Source organism: Rhinolophus sinicus, chromosome 10, assembly GCF_057876585.1.
Source record: "Rhinolophus sinicus isolate RSI-liver-muscle chromosome 10, RSI-T2T, whole genome shotgun sequence".
Lineage (NCBI taxonomy): Eukaryota > Metazoa > Chordata > Mammalia > Chiroptera > Rhinolophidae > Rhinolophus > Rhinolophus sinicus.
The window spans coordinates 8,023,112-8,046,028 of NC_142510.1; the positions used below are offsets into that span (position 1 = coordinate 8,023,112).

The following is a 22,917-nucleotide window of genomic DNA, read 5'->3' on the forward strand; positions in this document are numbered from 1 at the left end:
TGTCACCCGCTTCCTGGTTATTATAATAAACGTTACCTCTCTCGATGTCATGTGAAGGCCAGGAAGCAGGGACATTGTCCCTGCTCACTTCTGCACCCCAAGCATAGCATTTGCCATACAAAAAGGACCCACTGGTTCTTTAACGAATGTATAAAGGAATGTTTTAGCAGTTAGCAATGATTTACTAGTCAGGGTTGTTTGAACCTCCCTGACAAGTCCTTAAGGAAAACAAAGGGTAGAATTTCTGAAAAGGCTCAGCCTCCTGAAAGTTAGAAAAGTCTACTTGGTGGGAAAAAAAAAAGAAAAAGAAAAGAAAACCTTTGAATCCAAAGGATGAAATGGAATGTTCCTTGGATACAAGCACAGAACTTGAAACAAACCACATAAGCCCTCAATTGCTTGCTAAACCATACACTTCCTTAAGCTCAAATTCAAAGCATACTGCTGTGTTCTGACGTCTGAAATAGGCCGGGGAGCTACGTTTCTGGAGGATTCCAGACGGCTGCCTTGCAACAGGAACTAGACTGAGGTGAGTGGTGGAAATTCCCCTTCAGAAATGGATTCTTCACTGTATTGTACACCTGAAACGAATTTAATATTGTATTGCCAACTATGCTGAAGTAAGACAAAGAAACTGGTTCCTGAAATCACAAAGGGAGGCTTCTCGTAGGGGGATGGCTTTGCTTGGATGTCACTCTATTCCATGTCACTCGGCCACCTTCTCTCTGGCTCTAAATCCACGGGCCCTGGAACAGGAGAGTTGCTTTTATAAACTTGTCAGACGACAAAGGCCGAGCAGGAGAGCCCAGGGGAGCCCAGAGGCTCCCAGGGGCTCTGCCTGTGCTTCAGGTGGCAGTTTGGACCATGCACCCCGTCTGGGGAGAGGGAGGTGAGTAGCGCAGCCCTGGGAAGTTGCACCTGAGTGAGACGTGATGGGCAACAAGCAGCGAGACCCTGCCGTCAAGAACAGGTGCTGGCCTTCAGCCTGCTTTCCACTGAGTCCTCACAATAACTGGCAAGGAGGGCACATGCTGCTTTCTAGATGACGAGAGAGGGGCTCAGAGGGGAGCAGGAGCCCTAAAGCCCAAGCAACCTTCCCTCTGCCATGTGCCTCACCCTCAAGTTCTCCCACTCTCTCCTGTGGATCGTCTGCCCCAAGCCAGCAGGTATGATGCCAGGACGCCACTAACAAGGTCGAGGTTCTTGCTGGGCTCCGAGGCCCCCGGGTCCCGCTCCTCCAGCCCCTCCAGCCCCATCCCTTCCCACGTAGCATGCCTCATTCTGGCTCCAGCACGGTCCCCTCCTTGGAGGTGCTGGAATGTGCCACATCCCTCTGCTGCTGCTCCACCTCCCTCCGAGGGGGGATTAGGGACCTGACCCCCTGTTCCCTTCCTAATGGCCTCGGCCACATGAAATGACGCTGCCTCTTCTCCTCCCCCTCTAGGCTCTGATTCCCTGAGGACTGGGGCTGTTTTCTATGTCCCTGGCATCCAGCACTGGGTAGGGCCAATAAATACAATGAAGGTAGCAGTGGGAAGCAGTGGCTAAGAGCGTGGGCTCTGGAGGCCACACCGCCTGGGCTGAATCCAGGCTCTGCTACTTATTAGCTGGGTGACCTTGAGCTAATCACTTGACCTCTTCCTGCCCCAGTGTTTGTCCTCTGTAAGATGGGGATAATAAGAGTGCCCACCTCCTAGGATAGTTGTAGAGTTACGTGAAACCGTTCACATGAAGAACTGCTATGAATGATTCACTTTGTAACGAAGAATAGAAGCTCATGTGTTCAGAAAACCTGATGGACCATGATCCAGAAAGAAGGCAGGCAGGGCTCAGGAGCCGAGGAAGACCTTGGGGACAGAGTCCTCTCTGGCCTGGGGACACTGCAGCTCATCCGAGGGCATGGCTTCACTGTCACCTGGTGGGGGAGCATCTCTTAGGCCAACCCAAGGTTAAGGGTGAGTGTGCCCACATCAGGAAGGAGTCGCTGGCACAACTCACACTTGTCAGAACCCGTCCTCTTGTAAAAGCCGATGCCAAAAATGCCCAGTGCAAACACTGCCGCCCACAAACGTAACCGTGTGCCCACTGCGGGGCCGGGCGCTGGCTGGGAGCACCAGGAAGGGCGGCGTCACCGGCTGGGACAGGGGGAGGCCTGCGGATTTGGTCAGATAGCAGGGAGTGTGGTCCCACTTCCTCTGCCGCGCAGGCAGGCCTCCCAGGTAAAAGTGCAGGCTGGGCGGAGGAGGAAGGCACAGAATCTTCTGGCCTGCTTCTCATGATCCAAAAGTTAAACACTCAGATTAACTCAGGGGAAGATGCAGGCTGATAACGGGAGCGGAGTGCACTGAATTCCACTAATTTATCCATTAACATTCACGTCTCCAGGGAATGATTTTCTAGGAAAAGGTTATGGTGCTTTCTAAGAAAGAAAGTGTGATCTTACGAGGGAGATAAAATACCATGAACAGCCCTGCAAGACGGCTTCAGAAAACAAGCCCTGATAACGGAAGCACACGCCAGCTGGCTTCTGAGAACTAGTCTGCCCTGCACACACGTCTCTCCCGTCGGCCGGCGACAGTCACCATGGCACTTGCGTGTACCTCAGCCCCAGATCACTCAGATACCTTAACATCACCCCATCTCGGGGTCCTGGGCCTATCTGGGCTAAGGTTTCACCCCAGCCTCACCTGCACTGTGTTCACTCTGCTTACACCCCCACGGCCTTCGCAGAAGCCCAGCCCCTGGCTTCCTGTCCCAGCTCAGGGGTGGCCTGCCCGGGTGAGAGCTGCCTGCCTGCCTGCCACCCACATCCGGTGCCAGGTGCACTGGGATTTCAATCCCTGTTTCAGTGGCTGGCAACAGGCCTTGGGGAGGTAGGCCTGCTGGCCGGGTGTGGGGAGGTGCTGTCTGTCTACCCACTACCTGAGCTCGTGGGGAAGGTGGGCTCTTAACCTGGTCAGAAACCCTCCCTCCCTGCCCCCAGGGGTGGTCCTGGCAGACGGGTGCCCGGGAGAGGTCAGGCCCAGTGCTCACTCACCCGCCGTGTCTTCTCCACGTCACCACAGGGCAGCCGCTTCACAAAGTCGATGCCTGTCAGTGGCGTGCCCGTCGGGGGCAGCAGGATGGAGGCGTCCATCATGAGATATTCCACGTTCATGGGCTTCATCTAGGAGAGACAGCGCAGGAGACCTCACTGTGGGCAGGTCACCCGGCCTGCATGCAGTCAATGAGCACACGGCACTTGATTACAGCCGAGTGTGGGAGACATGAGCCTTTTTTGTTTCCTAAGGTGCAGGCTTTTCCTTCATTTGAAGTGACAGCTCAGACACTCTGAGAAGTGGCCTCTCTGCTATGAAAAGCTTTGCTTTCTCATCCTCACTCCCCTCCACCCCGCAGGCAGTGGGTCCTCAGGAAGGAGGCCGGTCGCTTTGCGGTGGTCCTTTTAGGGTGGTCTGCCCCCTGTGTGTGGCTGACTGCCGCCCAGCTCCTTCTTGTACTTCCAATGACGATGGCAGCTGCCATTTAAGAAGAGCTGCCTATGGGGGGCCAGCTAAAGGCTTTGTGTGTGTATGATCCTGTTTAATCCCCCCAACAACTGCAGAGGGTTGTTTCCCAATCTGCGAATAAGAAAACGGACTCAGAGAACCCGGGAATGGGTCCAGGCCCATTCTGCTGGTGGCCTGCGTGGCTCCAGACCCCCTATGTCCACCACATAGCCAACACCCCCTTTCCTTCCTCGCCCCCTTAGCATCTTATTTAGGATAATATAACAAGCCACTTATTGAGCATCTACTAAGTGCCAGGCCCTGCAGGGCTCACCTCCCTCTGGATGGCAGGTGCTGGTGCTGTTTCATAGTATGGAGGGGACACTGACCTCCATAGTGAAAGGGTGTATGCTCACAGCCACTGGGCCTCCTTCCACACCACCTCCAGGAAGCCTTCTCTGATTACTAGGACACCTGGTAACATCACCTCCCCTCCTGGAACTTGGGTGCATCAGTACTGATCATTTAATGGACACATGTTGGACACTGACACTTCACTTACCTGGCATCATAAAGGAATGGCATTTCACAAAGGGACATTTTCTATAGAATTAATTTTACTCTTTACAGCACCACAAGCTTAGTTTTGTGTCTTCTGTTTTTAGAAGGTGGGCTTCAATGCTATCACATTGTGTCCGTCGTGCAACATAAAGCGAACTAAATAGGACAAGGCTGTCCGGAGAGACGTGATGAGTGGTCCAGGGAGCCCAGGACACGCAGTGCATGCTGCCCGCCTTTCTCTTTTGGACACTGGAAGCACTTTGCCCCAAAGGCCTATGGCCCACCACCCCAAATCCCTTTAGCCCAGAGCAAGGGAGGCAAAGCCCTATTTCCCGCCCTGGGGCTGCCCTTGGCATTGACCTTCCAGCAGTGCCTTCCCGGCTGCCTCTTGCACCCCTTGCAACTCCCCTTCGCTCTGCTCCCACCACCCTCAGCCACCCAATTCCAGCCTGCCGTCAGCGGGCGTCCCAGAGATGGCTGTGTTCATGCCTTTTGCATCCAACAAGAGGTGATAAGAAACACGAGTGAAGGGTCAAAAGTAGAGGCCTGGCTTTAGAGCAGGGGCCTCCACGAGCGCTTGAGTAGCACCCACTTGAGAGCTTGAGCCTGTCCCCACTTCATTTAGCTTAGCGGCTGGTTTCCTAAAGTCTGGGCTAAGGACTGACTTTCAGACAGGAGGACTGGGGGTGTGTGTCACCTTTGTATTTCTCTAGAGTGCCAACCATTGTGCAGGACACACAATAAACGTGTGATTAAGACAAAGAGATGAAACCCAGGAAACTCCCTATGGTGGTGGTGGGGAGAACCAAATATTCATATACAGACTCCACAGGACGCACCTCTGAGGTATTTCACTGGCAGCCTAGGCAGGCCGCTATGTGGGACGGGTCCCATTTCACACATGGAAAAATCAAGGCTCAGAGTGTAAGCAATCCACCCAGGGTTGCAGTTAGTAGCAAAAGCAGAAACTGAGCAGCGGTTTAGAAGCCCGAGCTTTTCAGCATCGTCAAGTGACATGTGAGCCTTACGTTTCCAAACAGGAAACCAAACTGTGAAGAATGACATTGCGGAAGAGGACGTCACAGGGCTAAGATAAAACGATAGCTAACCACTGAATCCACTCCACTCTAATTAATGGTCCGACGAGTTGCAGACTGACATGCTCTTCTAGGGGGTCGGGGGAGGAATGGGGGGCTGTGACCATCTACAGGGGTGAGGTGCCCACGGGCAGCTGCACGTCACGCCGAGGAGGTGTGGGCCCTGCTGGGGCACGTTTGGCGAGGAAGGATGCCGTTTTATGCTTTTCCCTTGCAAAGGCCTCAGACCTGCCGCGAGAAAGGATGTGGTGAGGGCCCAGCTCTCCAGATACCCGGTGACAGCGAGGGAGCCAGGGAGCCACTTAGCGCACGCTGCCTGCCTTTTTCCTTGGGACAATTTAAACACTTAGGCTTATTATAAACTCCCGAATCTCTTCACTCTTTGGTGAGTAATGTCCATGAAAAGGATCATTTATCTTGTATTTACTGAGTGCCAGCTAAGGGGCAGGGGCTGGGGAGACAGACAACAGGGCAGTACAGAGAAAGTTGCAATCTTCTGAACCTCTCTTTTCCCATGGTTCCGCCTGCTGGATGGAGACAGGGAAGGCTCTGGGCTGGCACTGCGGATTCAAGGAGGAGCAACATGCCAGAACCTTCTGGTGGCGTGGCAAAGGAGGCGGCATAATGTACAAAGAAGCTGCCCTGCCACTCACTCACCAGGCACATGTGGGCACCTCACTCAACCTCTCTGACTCTCGCTTCCTCGTCAGGAAACGGACGCTAATGATAGCAGCTCCTCCGCTAGGCTGACATGGGGTTAAGAGATTTAATATATACAACAGGCTTCCCGCACCTGACACGGAATAAGTCCTCAGTCAAATGGTATTCATAGCAAAGTGAATCTTTCCCATCTAATCACACAGCCCAGCTCAGGGGAAGTGAATGTCATCCGAAGTTTCCACAGAGCTGGGGATCACTGTTTCCAATTAACTTCCCGCCCAATCTCTGCCATTTGGGCAGAGAGCCCCAGGGTAGAGCTCTCTGGGTTGGGCAGGGCAAGCTTTGCAGGCACATAGGGGTCTCCTGGCCCCTCACTTACTGTCATGCTCCTGTACTCATCTTCAAACATGTCCAGAAAAATTTCTTCTCCCTAAAAGCAAAGGGAGGGAGCGAAGAGAAGATTATGCATTTTTCCCCCCCATAAACAACAAAGTATTATAAACTTCAGTTCACGGCTTTTGGGACCATCTGTTTCTCATTAGCAAGTTCTCGTAAATCACCAGGAAGTAAAATACACACGTGAACACGAACACACACGCTCAAAGGAAAGCCCAGATATCAAATTGCACCTCTCAACGTTTTTCTCCCTTTTTTAAGCATATGTAGTTAGATTTCTTCTGTCAAGGCAGTTAATTAAAAAACACAAACCAAAAATAACACCACATGTGCCTAAAATATGAAAATGGTTAATATCTCAAGTGTTTAACATCCTCCATTTATTGAGAATGGTTGGAAAAATAGGGAATTCTGGTTAAGCTGCCATGTTAAAACTACGAGGCTCCACATCTCTGAAAGGAACAGTATAATTAAATACACTTAACATTAAAATTATACGGCTTGTTCCATTTGTTTTTGAGCCGTGTGCTTGGGGTTTTGTAGTTCCTGCAGCCTTGGGGACTCTGCCCAGGAGGTCCCTCTCAGAACAGGGTGGTGGGGATGAACTTGGCTCCAAGACACATAAACCAGGGGCCAAATCCCATTACCTCTTGGAGCCTCTTTGTTTCGCTGCAAGACTGGGATGACAGCCCATGTCTGTGTGGGTCCCTGTGACGATGCAATGAGTTAACACGCACAAAGTGCTGAGCACAGAGGCTGCCCGTCGGTCAGGGCTGGTAAGTGTCAGAGCTCGCGGCCTTATGATCACTACTGGACGGGACCTCAGCTGGGGAGGGGAAGGGAGTCAGCTGGATGCATCCTGACTGAACTGTCCTGTCTCTCTCACAGGTCCTGCCTCTCACATGTGTGTGCACATGCGTACACACACACATGCGCACGCACAGTCTGGGAAAAGCAATAGGTCCCTTATATATTTTTCTAGTTATCAGAACTACAGATAAATTTGAATATTTTTGTGCGGTGTATAACCACAGAAACAACAACCCCTAAAAACCCAAAAGCTTCTGAGCTATTACATTACGCTTACTTTATACTTAGGGCATAAATCGTATAGAATAAAAGAGAAAAATCTGGGTTGGGAGAAGGGAGCTGCAATTCAAATACAGCAAATCCTCATTTAACGTTGTGGATAGGTTCTCAGAAACTGTGACTTCCAGCGAGATGACTATACCAAAATGAACTTTAGTGTAGACTAACTGATAGAAACAAGAGTTAAGTTCCGACCGTATAGTTCTGGTCACAAAAACATCAACAAACTTCTAAACAAAGACTCAGAACACTTCTAATATTAAATATTGAAATAAATGGCAGCTATCGCTACATTTAAGAAAGATTGATAAAAACAATGAAGATCAGTCTTTTCCAACTGCCTATTCCAGTTCAGGGCTGCAGGGGGCCGGAGCTTGTCCTGGAGGCTCAGGATGCAAGGCAGGATCCACCCAGGACAAGATGACCTTCCACTGCAGAGTCACTCACACCCACAGCCACACACACTCAGACTGGGACGATTTAAGCACTCAATTCATCTCATGTGCTCATCTTTGGGACATGGGAGGAAACTGAAGTCCCCAGAGCAAACCCACACAGACATGGGGAAAACATGCAAGCTCCACATCAGCAGTAGCCCAGGCTGGGAAGCCATTTCTCATGTCCTCATCAACGGTACAGTAAAATGACATGGGACGAAACCATGCTGTGTGAGGACGTGCAGCATAGCTCTCCTTTTGTTAATGATTAAAAAAAAAAAAAACCCTCTGGGAAAATGCCTATTAATGCATCTTTCTGTTTTTGCAATCCAAAAGTTTTCTAGGGGGGAAATACACTGAGACGAGTTATATTGGAAAGAGATTCAAAGATGACTAAGGCAACTGTGAGGTTTCTGCCTTCTTTGGGGCTTTGCTAGAACACACGTATCCTCATTTGGAGCCACGTGTGGTTTGGGATGGTCTAAGGGAGACTAGGCTTTCCTCCCCAGTACGTGGGGGCCCACAGTGGTGCCACCATCGTCTTGGCCACCCCCGTGTGGCTGCCGCCTGGAGTCCTCTAATACTGGAGACCGGGACTGCGGATGACGTGAGCTGGTTTTACCTCAGCAAATGGTGACCGTGCTTTAAAGAGCTTCCTGCAGACACAAGGATTCCTTGCATGTATGGATATAATTCACAGCAGTTTAGAGAGAATAGAAGCCACGAAGCACATGTGAATAAGAAAATGGCAATGCCGACACCTGCCCTCATCCTCAGAGGATCTCTTTGTCAGTCACATTACAAGGGGGAAACCATCATTAACAGGATCTGGAGACACTTGGTGTGGAGGCCAAAAAACCAAAAAGCTACTAGGATGGTTGGACATATGGATTAATCTGTTATTGCTGACAAATGATGAGCCTTGCCCACGAGCATATAATGCCTTAGGGTAAGACCTAAACAAAGCCATCACAATGAGCTATTTTAACATGGATCATCTGGAACCTGAGGCCAAATCTATTCATTTTTCAGGCCCTGGAAAGTCCTGGTGGTCCTTGGCAAAATCTCCCTGAACTTAATGATAAATGTTTAGAAGCCTTAGCATACACGTATGTAAGTAATACGTGTACAATTCATAAATTCATACGTAATTCACAAATATAGCTGACTCTTAAACAACAAAGGTTTAAACTGTGAGCGTCCACTCATACGCAGATTTCTTTCAATAAATACCTGTATTGTTTTCGACCCAAGGTTGGGAGGCCAAAGATGCATTGGCCGACTGTATGTATTGGTCTGCGCCATTTTACGTAAGGGACTTGAGCACCCGCAGATTTGGGTATCTGCAGGGGGTCCTAGAACCAATCCCCCCAGACGGCAAAGGTATTTCTGTTTTGGGGGAGTCCACAGTTATACGCAGGGGGATAGGTGCCCCTAACCCTCCACGTGGTTCAATGGTCAACTGTAATTTTACATGTATAAGCATATATAATTCATGAACATATAAGTTCACACGTATAATTTAGTCACGTGTGCATGTGTGTGTATATAATTCATAGTTTACACTCCTGTCTAATTGACAAGCAAACTGTCACTGACTAGGGGTGAGTCCTCCAAAGCTGTACTGAGAAGAGCATGGGCAGAGAAGCTGAGAGACCACTGCTCTCGAGATTGAGGTTTAACATTCTTACTCAAGCACCACAGGGAGAAAAACAACTGAGAACACGTAACTTTATATAAACGGGACCAGACGCTACAGCCCTGTTTATACGCCGCACATCACCCTGCTGTCCCAGGACTTGGTCAATTTACCTTATAAAAGTGCCGCACCAGGTGAACACTTTCTTCCCTTGCGCCCTGTTAAAAGAGAGGGAAGGTGTGAGGGAGGCAGGTCTCATGCAGGCAGGTGAGTGGGGTAGATTCCCGATTCTAAAATCTGAGTGTATATAAGACAGTTGCTGGGCTAATATCCTTAATCTATAAAGTGGTGGAAAGAGAGCTCAAAATAAAAAACGGGCAGAGGATAGGTGATTTAGTGAGACAATATGGGAAGTTGTTAATACACCGTTAAGTGGGGGAGGGCAAGGGGGATGGGTTATAATATATGGCCATGATGACTGTTTTTATTTTTCAAAATGTGTGTGAGTGCATGTGTGTATCTGGAAAGACACACCAAAGTGTCAACTGTAGTTGTTACTTTTGACAACTGTACTTTCTTTTTGCTAAAATAAACATGGAAAATACGGGGAGAGACAATAAAAGCTATTTAAAACAATAAATGTAGAGATTAGCACAATAAACTACAAATAACCAAATGTGTGTACGTGTTAGTATGTGTATAAACTTTTGCAATACAAAAACAAAACACAACAAATTAAAACCTGGAGACAAGTAAGGGCCAAGTGACTGTAACAAGAACGGCCACAATTCAGTGACTGCCTGGGCTCATCAGGCCAGTCCCAGTGGAAGGGAAGCTGTGTGGGAACAGGCGGGCTGCAGCAGGCGCCAGGGCTCAGGCCCAGCTTCTGGTCGCGGGTGCTGGGGACACCATGGACGGGGCTCCGGACAGGATCCAGCGGCCTCCGCCTCCCCAACTTCCTCCCACTCTCCCTCAGGGCCCACAGGGTGGGGGGCCCTCACCTCCAGGCAGGCCAGGTGCACGTCCTTTATGATGCAGCCGGTGCTGGTCACGACCTGCTGCTTCAGGAGCAGGCAGCTCAGCTCCAGCGTGGCCAACCGGATCTTCCCGTCTGCAGAGCACATGGGGGTCAGCCACACATACACAGGGCTATGTGACGTAAACACAGCCTCCCGCCTTGCGGACTTTTAGCTTAACAGGTCAGGTGACCAACCAGACAGTTCAAGGCCCCTGACGTCCAGTGGGGACGGCGAGGGAACCCCACATGCCAAATCTTTTCCCAATCAATTACAAGTAAATGTTCCCATCAAAACTGCACACACCGAATACTCCCTTGTAGTCGCTTCACTGGGAGAGGGGATGCAGCAAAAAGAAGGCAACTAATTATTAGTGAAGGCCTAGACAGTGGCCATCTGTGGTTGCTTTGCTTGCCCAGCATACCTTCTCCTTCTTTAGGGGCGAGCACCCCCATTTCCTTCGGAGAACCACCAGCCCCACCGTTGGACATGTGATTTGGTAGAAGCTGGCCCCCTACCCCCATCCCAGCGGTGGGCACATCACCCAGGCTGGTTGGGGTGCTCTAGTCCTCTGTTACGGTGACTGGGTAGGGGACTGGCAAGGGAGCCAACCAAAGCCAGTAAGGCTCCGTCCTACAACTTGCTGGAACCACTGGGCAAGAGACTCTCCCCTTGTGCTGGGCTGTGGGGAGGAGTGGTGGTGGGGTCCTGAGTGGCACACCGTTACAATCCACGGTGGCCACCGCCCCACCCTCCCAGTGTGTTCAGCCTTTTGTAAAGTGTTCTGCAGACTGAGCCCTGAGCCTCCCTTCCCACCAGATTGCGCAAGTGAGTCTTCTGCAGCAAGTCGAGGGCCAACACAGAAAGGGGCGCCTGGCACCGCTGGCAGCTATCTTGCCAACACAGAGCCCAAAGACAGTCTTGAAAATGTTTGAGGCCCTGGATGCAGGCAGCTGTGACTGAAAGCCAAGGCCCAACAGACTTAACGTTACACAAGCCAACAGTTTTGTTTGTTTGTTTCTGTTTGTACAGTTTCAGTCAGTCTGGGCTGGGTTTCTGTTAATTGTAACCAAGTTCTGACGGACATGGCTTGCTATCCTACTGTGAGCCAGGACATGGCTTGCTATCCTACTGTGAGCCAGGCACGGTCTGCATGCTTTTCAGTCACTCCCTCCACGAGTCTCTATAAAAACCCGTCGCAGCGGGTGTTCTAAAGACTGAGGTTTAGAAGAGTGAAGTAACTTGTCCGAAGTCTCACCCTGGACAGTGGTGGACTCCAAGTGCCATGAAAGCAAAACCCATATCTGACATCACTCCTAGAAGCACCTGGGACTGCCCAACCAAAGGGCAACCTGCTCGTATGCAAACTCCTCCTTGGGTATTTAAGTTCATGTCTGGGGAGAGGTCTCAGTGTGGAAGAGGGGCCAGGAGAGGGGCAAGGCCCCAGACCATATCCCATAGGCCTTGGAAATGCCAGGGCCCAGGATGGGCCCCTGAGAAAAGCTCAAGGCAGACAGACCACCGCCCACATCCCTGCCTGTCCTCTGACGCCTCATGTGTCAGGTGGGGAACAGAGGGGAAGAGGGAATCATTTGGTCAACAATGAATAGGCTATTGCAAGCAGAAACAGGCCCTCTGAGCATGATACACGCCCAGGTGCCACGTGGGCAAAGGCTGGTTCATCTCAGCTCAGTCACTCTCCCTGCCCCAGGGGCACCGAGCGCCTGCCCCCCACCCCGTGCAGCAGTTCTCTGGTGCCCAGTCCCACTCCCGCCTGCTGCCCCACCAAGCCACACCGTCGGCCAGGTCAGAAACACCCCTTCTGCTGCCTGCAGGGAAATGGAACATGACTTTCCACCAAGACCCTTCTACCTTTCCAAGTTCCTGTGGAGGAGCTGGCTTCCTCCCACTGGGCTCATCTGTCTCCAGAAAACAGAGAGGGCAGCAAGCTCCTTTATCCTCATTGCAGCTTCCAGACTGTTCTCTGAGCTGCCCCAACCTCTTCCCTTCAGAAATACAGGCTGTTTTCTACCCCAGCCCTCAATGGGCCCACTGTCCCTCCTGACACTGGAGGCTCCTCTCCCAGCATCCAGGCCACCTTCCTCCAGCACGGAGCCACGTCCATTCACACAGCTCTTGCCAACTGCCCTCTTGGCCACAATCCTGGGGAGGCAAACTTGCCCCAGTTGAGAACCACTGTGCTAGGTCGTCCTACCTATTTCTCACCCTTGCTGTGGCTGTTGATCGGTGTTGGCTAAAACTTCAGAACTAGCCTGACAGTGCGAGACGTTGGGTGTAGCTTATATTACTATCAAAAGCTCCCGACCCAAACCTTCCCCCTCACTCACACTCTCAGCCTAGTTCAAGGTCAAATGTAGCCTTGGGCCCCCCTGCGAGGAGGACCGCAGACATTGGCAAAACTGGCAAAAGAGGGGTTGGGTATGGAAGAAAGAGAAAGGCAGGGCCTGGCACAAACACCGCGGGGGTGGGGGGGAGGAGAGAGGAGACCCAGAGATGAAGGAAGACATGGCGGGACAGGAGGGCATGGTTAGCCCAGGACACAGGTATATGTGGCAGAGGGAGTGGCCGAAATCCAGCTGGATCCCCAGAAGGGCTCCACCACCCCTGTGAACAGCCAACCCGCCCCAGGCACCTGGCTGGGCGGCGTTGTTCATGATTCTGATGAGTCTCTCGGCCAGGAGGTGGTTGTAGGTGGTCTTCTCGGCGGCACTGGGCACTGGGAGCTGGATCCGCTCTAGTTTTTCAGGATCCATGCCTGGAATGGAGAAAGCGACAAGCTGTAAGGACGCGGGGCCACCTTACCGAGAGCCCTCCTCGTCCTGAAAGGCGCCTGGGAGCAGGCCAGTCACGGTCCATCCCCACGAGTTCTGCCACGACTGGGTGCTGTCTGAACTAGAACTCACCTCCACCTCAGAGGTTTCTGTAAATGGACCTTCGAGAAACATATTAAAACATACATTTTCTATCACTATGTGTAAATGCGAAATCAGCTTTGCTGCAACACGGACAGTAACTACGGCACAAGAAAAAGGAAACAAATGATGTTTACATTTTAGCCGAAGACTGTTTCAAGGGCTACTCGTTGTTGCCCCGAGGCATGCTCTGTCTGTGTTAAAAAGGGAGCCTGGCGGGTACTTAGAAGGTGCTGAAGATACCCCAGTTCTAAACGGTGACGCGCTCCTGGACAAAATCTGAGGGAATGGAGAAAGGAGTTAACTTTCGCACAGTTTGCTTCCCTGCCATTACGTGCCAGGTCTGGGTGCCACCTGAGGCCACCCCTGTATGAGACACATGCCACAATGGGAGGTGGGGGGCGCAGACCTAGAGAAACAGAGACCATACAGAAAGGAAACAACAGCCATACCCAACAAAACACCTCAAGCTCTGAACACCAAACGCAGAGAGCAGGGCCCAGCCCTCAGCGCACGCTCAGGCGCTGGGCCAGGGGGTGGCACTGCAGAAAGAGCCCACACTGAACCTTGTGACAGAAACATGCAAGGAGTGTGAAACCCACAGAGGGGCTCTATCTTTAAGAGGCAAAGGAATCAGTCTTTCTCCAGTGAAGACTAACAGCTTTGAAAAGACAAACGACAAGACGGTGGGGGGGACGAAAGAGGGAGTACCCAATGTCTGTGAACTGGGTATCATTTCTCCCAAAGCAAAACCCAAAAGCAGGGCGACAGGAACAGCGGTTAGGGCCACTTCAACAGGCCAGGTGTGGGACGGGAGGCGTCCCGAATCCTTGCCCTCTCACCTAACACGGCACTGGGAAAGGACTCCTGCAGAAACAAACATGTTTCTTGAGCCAAGCTCGGAGAGCTGCACAGATTGCGCTCGGAGCACGTCTTTTCCTGTTATTCTACAAAAGGGGGGAAGGTGGCACTTCTGGGAACTCTTGAAATACGGCCCCTTGAGTACTAGATGACGCTTCATTTAGAACCTTGACAAAATAGTGGAGGATAGCACTGAAGAGCTGATTGTCTGGATTCTAAGTAACTCCCCCACACACACACATTGACGTCAGAAACCATAACAATATATCTTGTTTTATTGAATTCCTTCCAGCTCTGAACCAGAGGCTAAGTCATGCCAAGGAGATGACACGGGTGAGAGACGGCCTGAGGGCCTGAGTCGGGTAGTCTCTCTCAGGCCCCACCACCGCGGCTTCCGTCAAAAAATTTGATTGCAATGAAAATTTAATTTGTGGATTCTGTATCTCATTTTGATGCGAAATGTCTAACTTTGAAGGATTCTGGTTTATTAAATGGCAAGAAGAACACCAATTGAATCCTTTTTGGCATTTGTTTTTTTTCCAGAGATGTCAACACTGCCCTAACATCTCTCTATCTTTTCATTTCTGGCCCTTTGGGAACTGTCAGTCAGCGGTTCTGGGGGAAAATGGCTGCTCAGCCTGCCCAGCACCTCACCCAACTTCATGACCTGAACATCTATCATCCTACTTCAAAGAGGATGGACGGCAGAAGGAGCCCAGCTGCTGGCTCCCTTGGGAATGTGGCGGTGGCTGGCAGAGCCAGGAAGAGACACAGGCTCGGCCCAGCACTTGAATTCCTATGGTGAGCTTCCATTGTGTCTCTTTCCTATTATTGCCCCTACTCTCAGAGACTTTTGTCAAAAAATGACGAAATCTGCAGCAAAATCTTCTCTGGACAGGAAAAGAAACACTCCAAGGTTACCCTGACCCTCCTCAACTGGCAGCTCCGTTCTCTGTGAAGGGGGCAGAGGGTTCCGGGGGTCTGAAACACTTCCAGAACTTCAAAGGGCTAGATTCCAGTGCAACCTCTTCCTTTAGTGAAGACATTAAGGCCCAGCGATGTTAAGTCACATCCCCAAGGTCACAGAGCAAGTTAGAGGCACAGTTAGAACCAGGATGATTACAAATACAGGGGATACAGATGGGGAGCGGGTGTTATCACCTGCACAGAGAGCCAACCACGGTGAGCAGTGTGCAAGGGGTCTGCCTCTGTGCTGACAACAGCCACCACCTCCAGGGCCTCCTGGTGTCCTGGGGCTCACTCTCTCCCAGGGCCCCTGTGGTCGGGTGGAGGTGGAGAGAGCCAGGTGCAGGGTGCAGAAGGAATTTTGGTTGGGGACTTGACCTCTTGGACCCTCAGTCTCCTTACCTGCGCAATGCAGATAATTACAGTAACTGTCTGTCCCAGGGTTGCTGTCAGGATCCAGGAGAAGCATGCACTCATGGTTCACTAACGATACCCTGTCGTTAACCACTGATGGGAATTTTTACTTTGAGCACGGCATAATGGATTTCGGTATCATTTGTATTAAAAGAAAGAATGAAAGCACAAAAGGACAGAAAAGGAAAACAACCTGACAAAAGCTAAACTCAAGCTATTTTAGAAGACCCCGAGGAGGCATGCTGCGCTGTTTGGGGGCCAGCTCAGATGGCAAGTACTCAGATTGGAGTCTGAGGGATGAGTGGGCATTTGCCTTAAGCTGCACAGGACTTACCAGGCCAAGGGGGGACTGCAAGGAATGCGGCAGAGCTGGGGAGGCTGGGGTGACGGGCTTTGGGAAGAAGTGATGAGGCAGACGTGGGGGCAGGGGCGGAACAGGCAAGTCTTGGATGCCAGGATCCCTGGAGGGCACCTACGGGAGGTGACATGGCCCAGTTGTGCCCTCGATGACTATAAAGTGGTCTCCATTCCCCCGGCCCCTCAAGGTGATCCCCACGCTTCCGGCACTTCCCCCCCAAACAGACGTGGTATTGTAACGCATTCTGTGTGCGGTGGATTTTACCACCAGCCACGGGGAGACAGAGAGCAGAGTTGAGTCCACACAACATGTGGTAAACTTTGTAAAAAACCCCTCTAAGCACCTCCATTCTTTCCCCAGCTCCTCCCGGGCCAGGTGCCTCATTTCTTCCCCGTCTCTCTTTCTCTGTCGTGGCCTCTAAAACCCTCTCTGTTACTCCGAATTATCCCGCCCTAGCCCTTGGCTTTCAAGGCCTGTGCAGCAATTCAAAAGTTCCAGACATTCAAAAGTTTCAGACGTTCTTCTGGTCCAAACAAAATGGTGGCTTACAGTTGTGAATGAACAAGGTCAGTGTCAAAAGATTAACAAGGATACACATGTGAAAGGGAAAATGGTACACGGGTGTACACACACACACACACACACACACACACAGATTTTCAGTCACTGAAAGGCAGGCTTTGTTGCAAACTTGATCAAGTTTCTTACTAGCCATTTCCCTTTGACTGAAATAAACACTGGAGAATGTATTGTCCTGTTTGCTTCAACTCTTAAGTGCCCAGTGACAGACAAATTCCAAAGAAGCTTAGATGACGTCACATGGCCCGGGGCCACCAGCAGGTTCAGACTTCCCGCAGACAACATGCGTCCTTGCTCCCTTGGCCACTGCCACAGCCACGGCCAGATCCTGCTCTGCCCGAAGGAGTCAGAGCTGGTCTTCCCTTTCCAGGGCTTCTACCCCAACCAGCTCAGGGCTGAGGGAGGGGAAGGCTGGAGCTCCCAGCTAACTATTCAAAGACTCTGGAATAGAAGGGAGGGGCGTGGCTCCACGCTGTCAGTCACCAGGCACTAAGCTTCCCCTCCAAGTTCTAATTTCTGGATTCTTCCTCCTTTGTGGTAACCCCCACTCAGGAGAGGGGTGGAAAAGACCCAGAGGAAAGTTACATAAAAAGAAGTAGACAGTCAAACCTGGATAAAGAGACCACAATAATGCTAGGTAAATAATGGTCAAAATAATTTTTTGTTTCTTTTGACCACGCGAGGTTTCCTTGGCTATCGTCACGCAAGCGTTGCCAGTTTTGGAAAACTATAGACCAACTATTTCGAAACCGACCCAGATGTTGGGCCGCCTTCCAGTGTACTTCCAGTTCTGATAATGTGTCAGTCGAGATCCAAGATGAGGTTTTGCCAGCTCTGCCTAGTGAAAGCCTGCCTTTATCCTGTTACCTTCCCACCTTTCCCATACCTCTCGTCCGTGTTCCAGTAACTTCTCAGCAAAACAAAACAAGCACAAGATTCCTCTTGGGTAAACAACGACAAAGGGAGCGTCAGGGGTAGCAGGGTGGTGGGTGGAGTGGGGACACTTGAAGAAGACAAAAGCCGCAACACTCACTCCCCACCTGCTCCTTGGGCCAGGGCTCTGCAGACCTGACAAAGGAAAGAAGGCTGCATTTTCTATCACAGATACAAACCAGAATTCATTATGTGGCACAATTGAATCATGATGAGGGCCCTCCTCCAGCCGGTCAAGCCTTCCCACTGTGGGATATTCATTTTGGTGCCGCATCTAATCTATTATGATTTACTGGAAGGCCTGAGCTAACATTTGGTTTTTATTAACATTGCTTTTATGTTAAAATTGTCTTATGATGAAAAATCTATCAGAAAGAGACCATTTCATTAGGGGGCCTGCTTGGAGGGTACAGATCTTGAAAAGAGAGGCTGACGGTTAAGTGACGCTCACTGCCTGCTGCCTATCCAAAAACCCCGCCAACCAACAACAACAAACGCCGGCCAGTGCAGACCCTGTGGCCACAGGCCAGGACCACAGCACAAACCAGGTGGCCGCTCCCCCACTCGGCAGTTTGCCCTGGGAGTCTCCCAGGCACCTGGGCCCCAGGGGGCCGCACGGGAACTCGGCAGCTCCCTCTCCAAACCTGCTCCCTGACCCACACTCCCTGGTCCCAGAAATGGCACCGGCAGCCACACAGTGGCAGGAGGAAGGGATCTGGGCACCAGCGAGATTTCTTTCTCCCTTGGTGCTTCCTCCCATGCAAATCAAGCAAAACTCCCCCTCCCCAGCTGGGCTCCTCGCCTTGTCTCCCCATCCTAGTAAATGGCCCCACATAGTTGCTCAAGTGTCCCTTTCACTCAACCCCCACATCCAATCCATCAGCTGATCTGGCTCTAAGCTTCAAAACATGTCCTAAAACCTTCCACTTTCCCTCATCTCCACAGCCAACCGTGCTAATTCAAGCCACATTAGCCCCTGCCTGGACCACTGTAATAGCTTCCTAAGAAGCCTCCCAGCCTCCCTCTTGCAACTCACGCCCCCACCCCCATTAATCTACTTTCCATCCAGAAGCCAGTGTTTTTCCAACAATTTCCGACCGTTCATGCCACTCTTCTAATTACAAATCCTTTGGGGGGTGGAGGGTTCCCACTGAGCTTATAATAAAATCTAAATTCCTTTTCACGGACTTCAAGGCCTTTCACAGTCTGGTCCCTGCCGACCTGGTCAGCCTCACCTTGGCCTGCTTTCTAGTCCTCCAGCCTATAAGGCTTTTCCCACCTCAGGACCTTTGCACATGCCTTACCCTTAGCCCAGAGCACTCTGGCCCCAGATCTTTGCACAGCTAACGCTGTGTCACCTTTGGGCTTTGCCTCTGATGTTCCCTCCTCACAGAAGCCTTCGCTGACCACCCTGGCCAGTAACCCTGCGCCGCCACCACTGCGTTACTCTTTATCCCTCCACAATCACAACTTATCCTCTTGTTCACTCGAGAGAGACTCACCAGACTTGTTCCAGGGCCCACGACAGTGCCTGGCACGTAGTGAGTGCTCAGCAAACATCTGTCCAGGTGAGAAAGTCGTTCCATTTCACCCGCACTGCTCACACCTGCCCACATCTCCACCCGCCCATCTTCTGGCTAAACTACCGTGAACCAACCCAGTCCGAAGGATGCAGAGAGGGTCAGAGCAGTTCCTGGCTGAACTGTCCTTCAGCTGCCCCTACCCAGCTCGTAGGCTGCAGCTCACAGTTGCTGCCACCCCCCACTCCCTGTAGACCAGCTCCAGCCTGTCATCTCTCAGGGCACCTGCCCACCCTGGGCACAATGCCCGCCAGCCTGCTGAATGGACAGCGATCCTACAGACGGCATGTCACAGGCTCTTATGCGCTCTTACGCTCAGCCCGCTGTCAGTGTCCTTTCAACCTTCTGGCTACTCCATCCCCTGCCGCCTGAACCCTCAGCCCAACGTCCTTGGGAAGTCTGCCTCGCCTCCCTCGGGCTGGGTCCATGCCCACCACCAGGCACGTTCGCCTCCGGGTAGCACAGTTGCCTGAGGGGTCTTCTGGACCAGACTGATGCTCTCTTGGGCAAGGGCCTCGGGCAGCCTGGGGTCCCTAGTCCCCATGCTGAGCGCGCTGCCTGGCAGGCAGCCGGTGCCCCACGTGCGTCTGGTGAAAAACGACATGAATAAATTCCTCACGACCTGCCCCATGACACGGTCTTTTGGAAGGAGATTTCAACAAACCCATGTGAACCACATGGATCGCGCAATGCTTTCCTGCTTGAACAGCCTTCAGAGCTTTCCACCACTCAGATTGCGGCCTAAGCTTCTTATTGCCGTGATGGGACCCCACTCATCTCTCATGCTGCCTTCCACTCTCGCCACGCTCAGCTCGCTCCCTCCACAGCAGCCACTCTCACCTCCATGGAAATATTTGTTTGGTTCACCACTGTATTCTCCACTCTAATGACAGTGCCTGGCGTCTCACGAGGGCTTCGAAAGTATTTGTTAGAAGAGTGAATGAATAAATACATGAACAGCATTAGCAGGAAAGGGAAGAAGGCATTGGATGCCCTCGAATGTACAGTTTCACTCTTTTAAGAAGAAAGCCCCAAGAAGGAAAGGTGGGCTTCCCAAGCAGGACCTTGGGAGGGTCGTCTCCGTGGCCACAGCACTGAACAGAGGAGCATGGCAGCGTGCGTGTGCAAAGTACTGCTTCTCCACCCCCGGGCCCAGGGCAGGGCTCCAGGAAGGAAGCCTGTTGGGAAAGCCAGCCACCCGCAAGATGCAGCATCCCCCACGTGGCCCTGGGCTTTCTGGAACCTGGCCTTTCCACCTCCAGACAGTATCTCCCCTGCTGAAGCCCTGAGCACAGGCTGCCAGGAAGACAGCAGCCGAGGGGAGCGGCCCCACGGCTGACACACACTCCATCACAACTTTGGCTGAGTGCTGACCGGTGCCAGGCGCTAAGCTGGGTGTTCAGGGGCCCTTGGGGAGACACGATCTCTCTCTACCGTCAGAAGCCCAGCAGTCCAGAATGGGAGAAGAAACATGCAGAGGAAAATGGTATAAAAAGTGCTATGGGAACTCCATGGAAATTAAAAATGCCTGCTCTTCAAAGGACATTTGTTAAGAAGATGCAAAGACAAGCCAAGCATTGGGAGGAAATCTTTGCAAAACTCATCTGATAAAGAACTTGTACCCAGAACATATAAAGAACTCTCAAAACAACAGTAAGAAAATGGATGAGCCATTTAAAAAATGGGCAAAAGATTTGAAAAGACACTTCACGAAAGAAGATACGCAAATAACAAATGAAGCACTTGAAAAATGTTCAACACCATTAGTCATTTAGGAAATGCAAATTAAAATCACAAGAAGACACCACTACCTAGCTGTTAGAAAAGCTAAGATTTAAAAGGTGGTCATACCACGTAATGCCAAGGATGTGAAGACACTGGAACTCTCATACACTAATGGTGGGATTAAATTAGCCACTTGGGAACACAGTTTAGCAGTTTCCTAAAAACTAACAAACACACACCTACCATACGAGTATGATGTAGCCATCCCATTCCTCGGTATTTGCCCAAGAGAAAGGGTTAGGGTCAGTCAGGATCAGGGTAAGGGCAGAGTTAGGACCCGTCACAGGCAAGCAGAGTTTCAACAGGTGATGGTGGTGGGGCAGAGAAAATGGGTAGGAAAAAACCAAAGTAATGATAAGAAGGTGGCTGACTAGCCAAAGCAGGTAGGCATGTTGGCACTGATTGGGGTGGCTGCCAGGCTTTCCAAGGGCTCCCTTTGCTGAGAACAGTCCCAGATACAGGGTTCCGTCTGGTGCCAAGTCTATGCTGTGTAACCCTGACCTCTCAGCCATTCCTGACAGTTCCCAGAGTTAAGAAACACCACCACGCTGGGACAATCAGATCTCTTGCCCAAGAATGTGAAAACCGAATGGAAACAGACTCCCAGCCTGGGATTTGCCTGGGGTCAGACCAAGATCTACCTTAAGGGAGGTCCTCTGAGCTGGTCAGTTCCTACCCTTCCCCCGCTTCTCAGCAACTTCTGGATCCAGTGAGCTGCCCCTGGGGCCTTCCTACAGACTTTCCCTTTTAGTTAGGGTAACGAGAGGTGGTTTCTGTTGCTTGCAACCAAAAGAGCATTAAGGAGTTCACTGAGCACCATGACAGTAAGTTTATCTCCATGAAAGAGTTCTATCCCTACATACAAATGTTAACCCTGGGCCAGAGCCAAGGGTCTGTGAAGGGAAGCTGGGGAATCAGAGCAGAGCAAGGGGGAACCATGGGTGCTGTCTGGATACTCAAAATGACAGACGTAGGAAGCTGGAGTTTAAGGGACAGAAGAAGGCACATGTGTTGAACATGTTTCTAAACAGGCTCAACAGGGTCCCACAGAGGAGTAGCTCGCAGTGCCATGAGCGTGGACTATCAAGTGGTTTTGCCCCTCAGGGACAAACACAACCGGAACGCTGACAGCAGCCACTGGAACGCTGCGCCCGGATCTCTCTGGCTCGTATGCCTTTGGTTCTCACCCCCAGCACCTAGCTCAGAGCCAGGCGCTGAGCTGCACTCAGTTAAATTCTGCCGATGAGAGAGGCTGCAGAGGGAACACTGACAAAACTTGATGACTAAATGCTGGGATCCAAGGAGGGAAGGAGCTGAAGGTCATGGCAGTTTCAAGCTTGGTTGGCAATTTCAACTGAATCAGAAATGGCAAGAAGCATGAAGAGGTCAGGGTATACTTACGAGGATGCGTGTAGTGTAGACAGACCTTTTCAAGGTGTTGCTGGAACACCAAGGTAGAGTGTGTCCAGCATGCAACTGGCAGTTCAGATGACAGAGCTGAAATGAGGAGGGGAGACAAGAAAGGGGCCGGGGGAGTGGCCAGCAATCCACTGGTGGGAGTGGGTTAGTCTCCAGGAGGTCTGTTTACTCCCAGTACCAAGCCGGGAGCTGGCGGGGACGGCGGAGGCCATGGGAGGAGGCCAGTGAGACTGCAGGGCACGCACCATCGTGCTCAGTCGTGTCTTGAGCAGGAGAAGCATTGAAATAGTCTCAGTGCCGCGCGAGAAGGGAACGACCGAGGAAATGATGGCCCCATATGGGATGTGAAAGAACAAGGCGACTTTATAGGGATAATAAAATGATGCGCTGATGATGGGAGAAAAATAAGCCATAGGACAGACAGTAAATAAGGAATGCCTCCACTGGTGGGGACAGTTGTGGAAATAAAATCATGTATACTTGTACTTGGGTTTGCATGGATATCTTTAAAAAGACACACAAGAAGCTAGAAACACCAACCGCTTTGAAGAAAAGAGTTGGAGGACAAAGAAGGGACGGGAGGCTCTTTTCACTATCCTTTTGCCACTAATCATCTTATTTAGCATGACTAATGGTTTAAGAATAAATAAACACTGCATTATACTGACCGCGTTTTACATGTTTCTAGCCATAGGCTGTCTTGGTCAAA

The 22,917-nt window shown here is 51.2% G+C and overlaps 1 protein-coding gene and 1 long non-coding RNA gene across 12 annotated transcripts in view; one reads left to right on the forward strand and one right to left on the reverse strand.

Moving 5' to 3' along the window:
• Positions 1-22,917, reverse strand: part of CLEC16A (C-type lectin domain containing 16A) — a 189,967-nt gene that overhangs the window by 99,256 nt on the left and 67,794 nt on the right. For all 11 annotated transcript variants that reach the window (XM_074323098.2, XM_074323101.2, XM_074323097.2 and 8 more), the window contains 5 exons: positions 13,034-13,156; positions 10,366-10,475; positions 9,538-9,582; positions 6,183-6,233; positions 3,038-3,166 (listed from right to left, as the gene is read on the reverse strand). In XM_074323098.2, coding sequence (XP_074179199.1) covers positions 3,038-3,166; positions 6,183-6,233; positions 9,538-9,582; positions 10,366-10,475; positions 13,034-13,156 — 458 coding nt within the window. The remainder of the gene's footprint in view (positions 1-3,037; positions 3,167-6,182; positions 6,234-9,537; positions 9,583-10,365; positions 10,476-13,033; positions 13,157-22,917) is intronic.
• LOC141569506 (uncharacterized) lies at positions 401-4,271 on the forward strand. Its single transcript, XR_012493221.2, has 3 exons — positions 401-529; positions 1,445-1,500; positions 4,151-4,271. It is a non-coding gene; the product is annotated as an uncharacterized LOC141569506 (long non-coding RNA).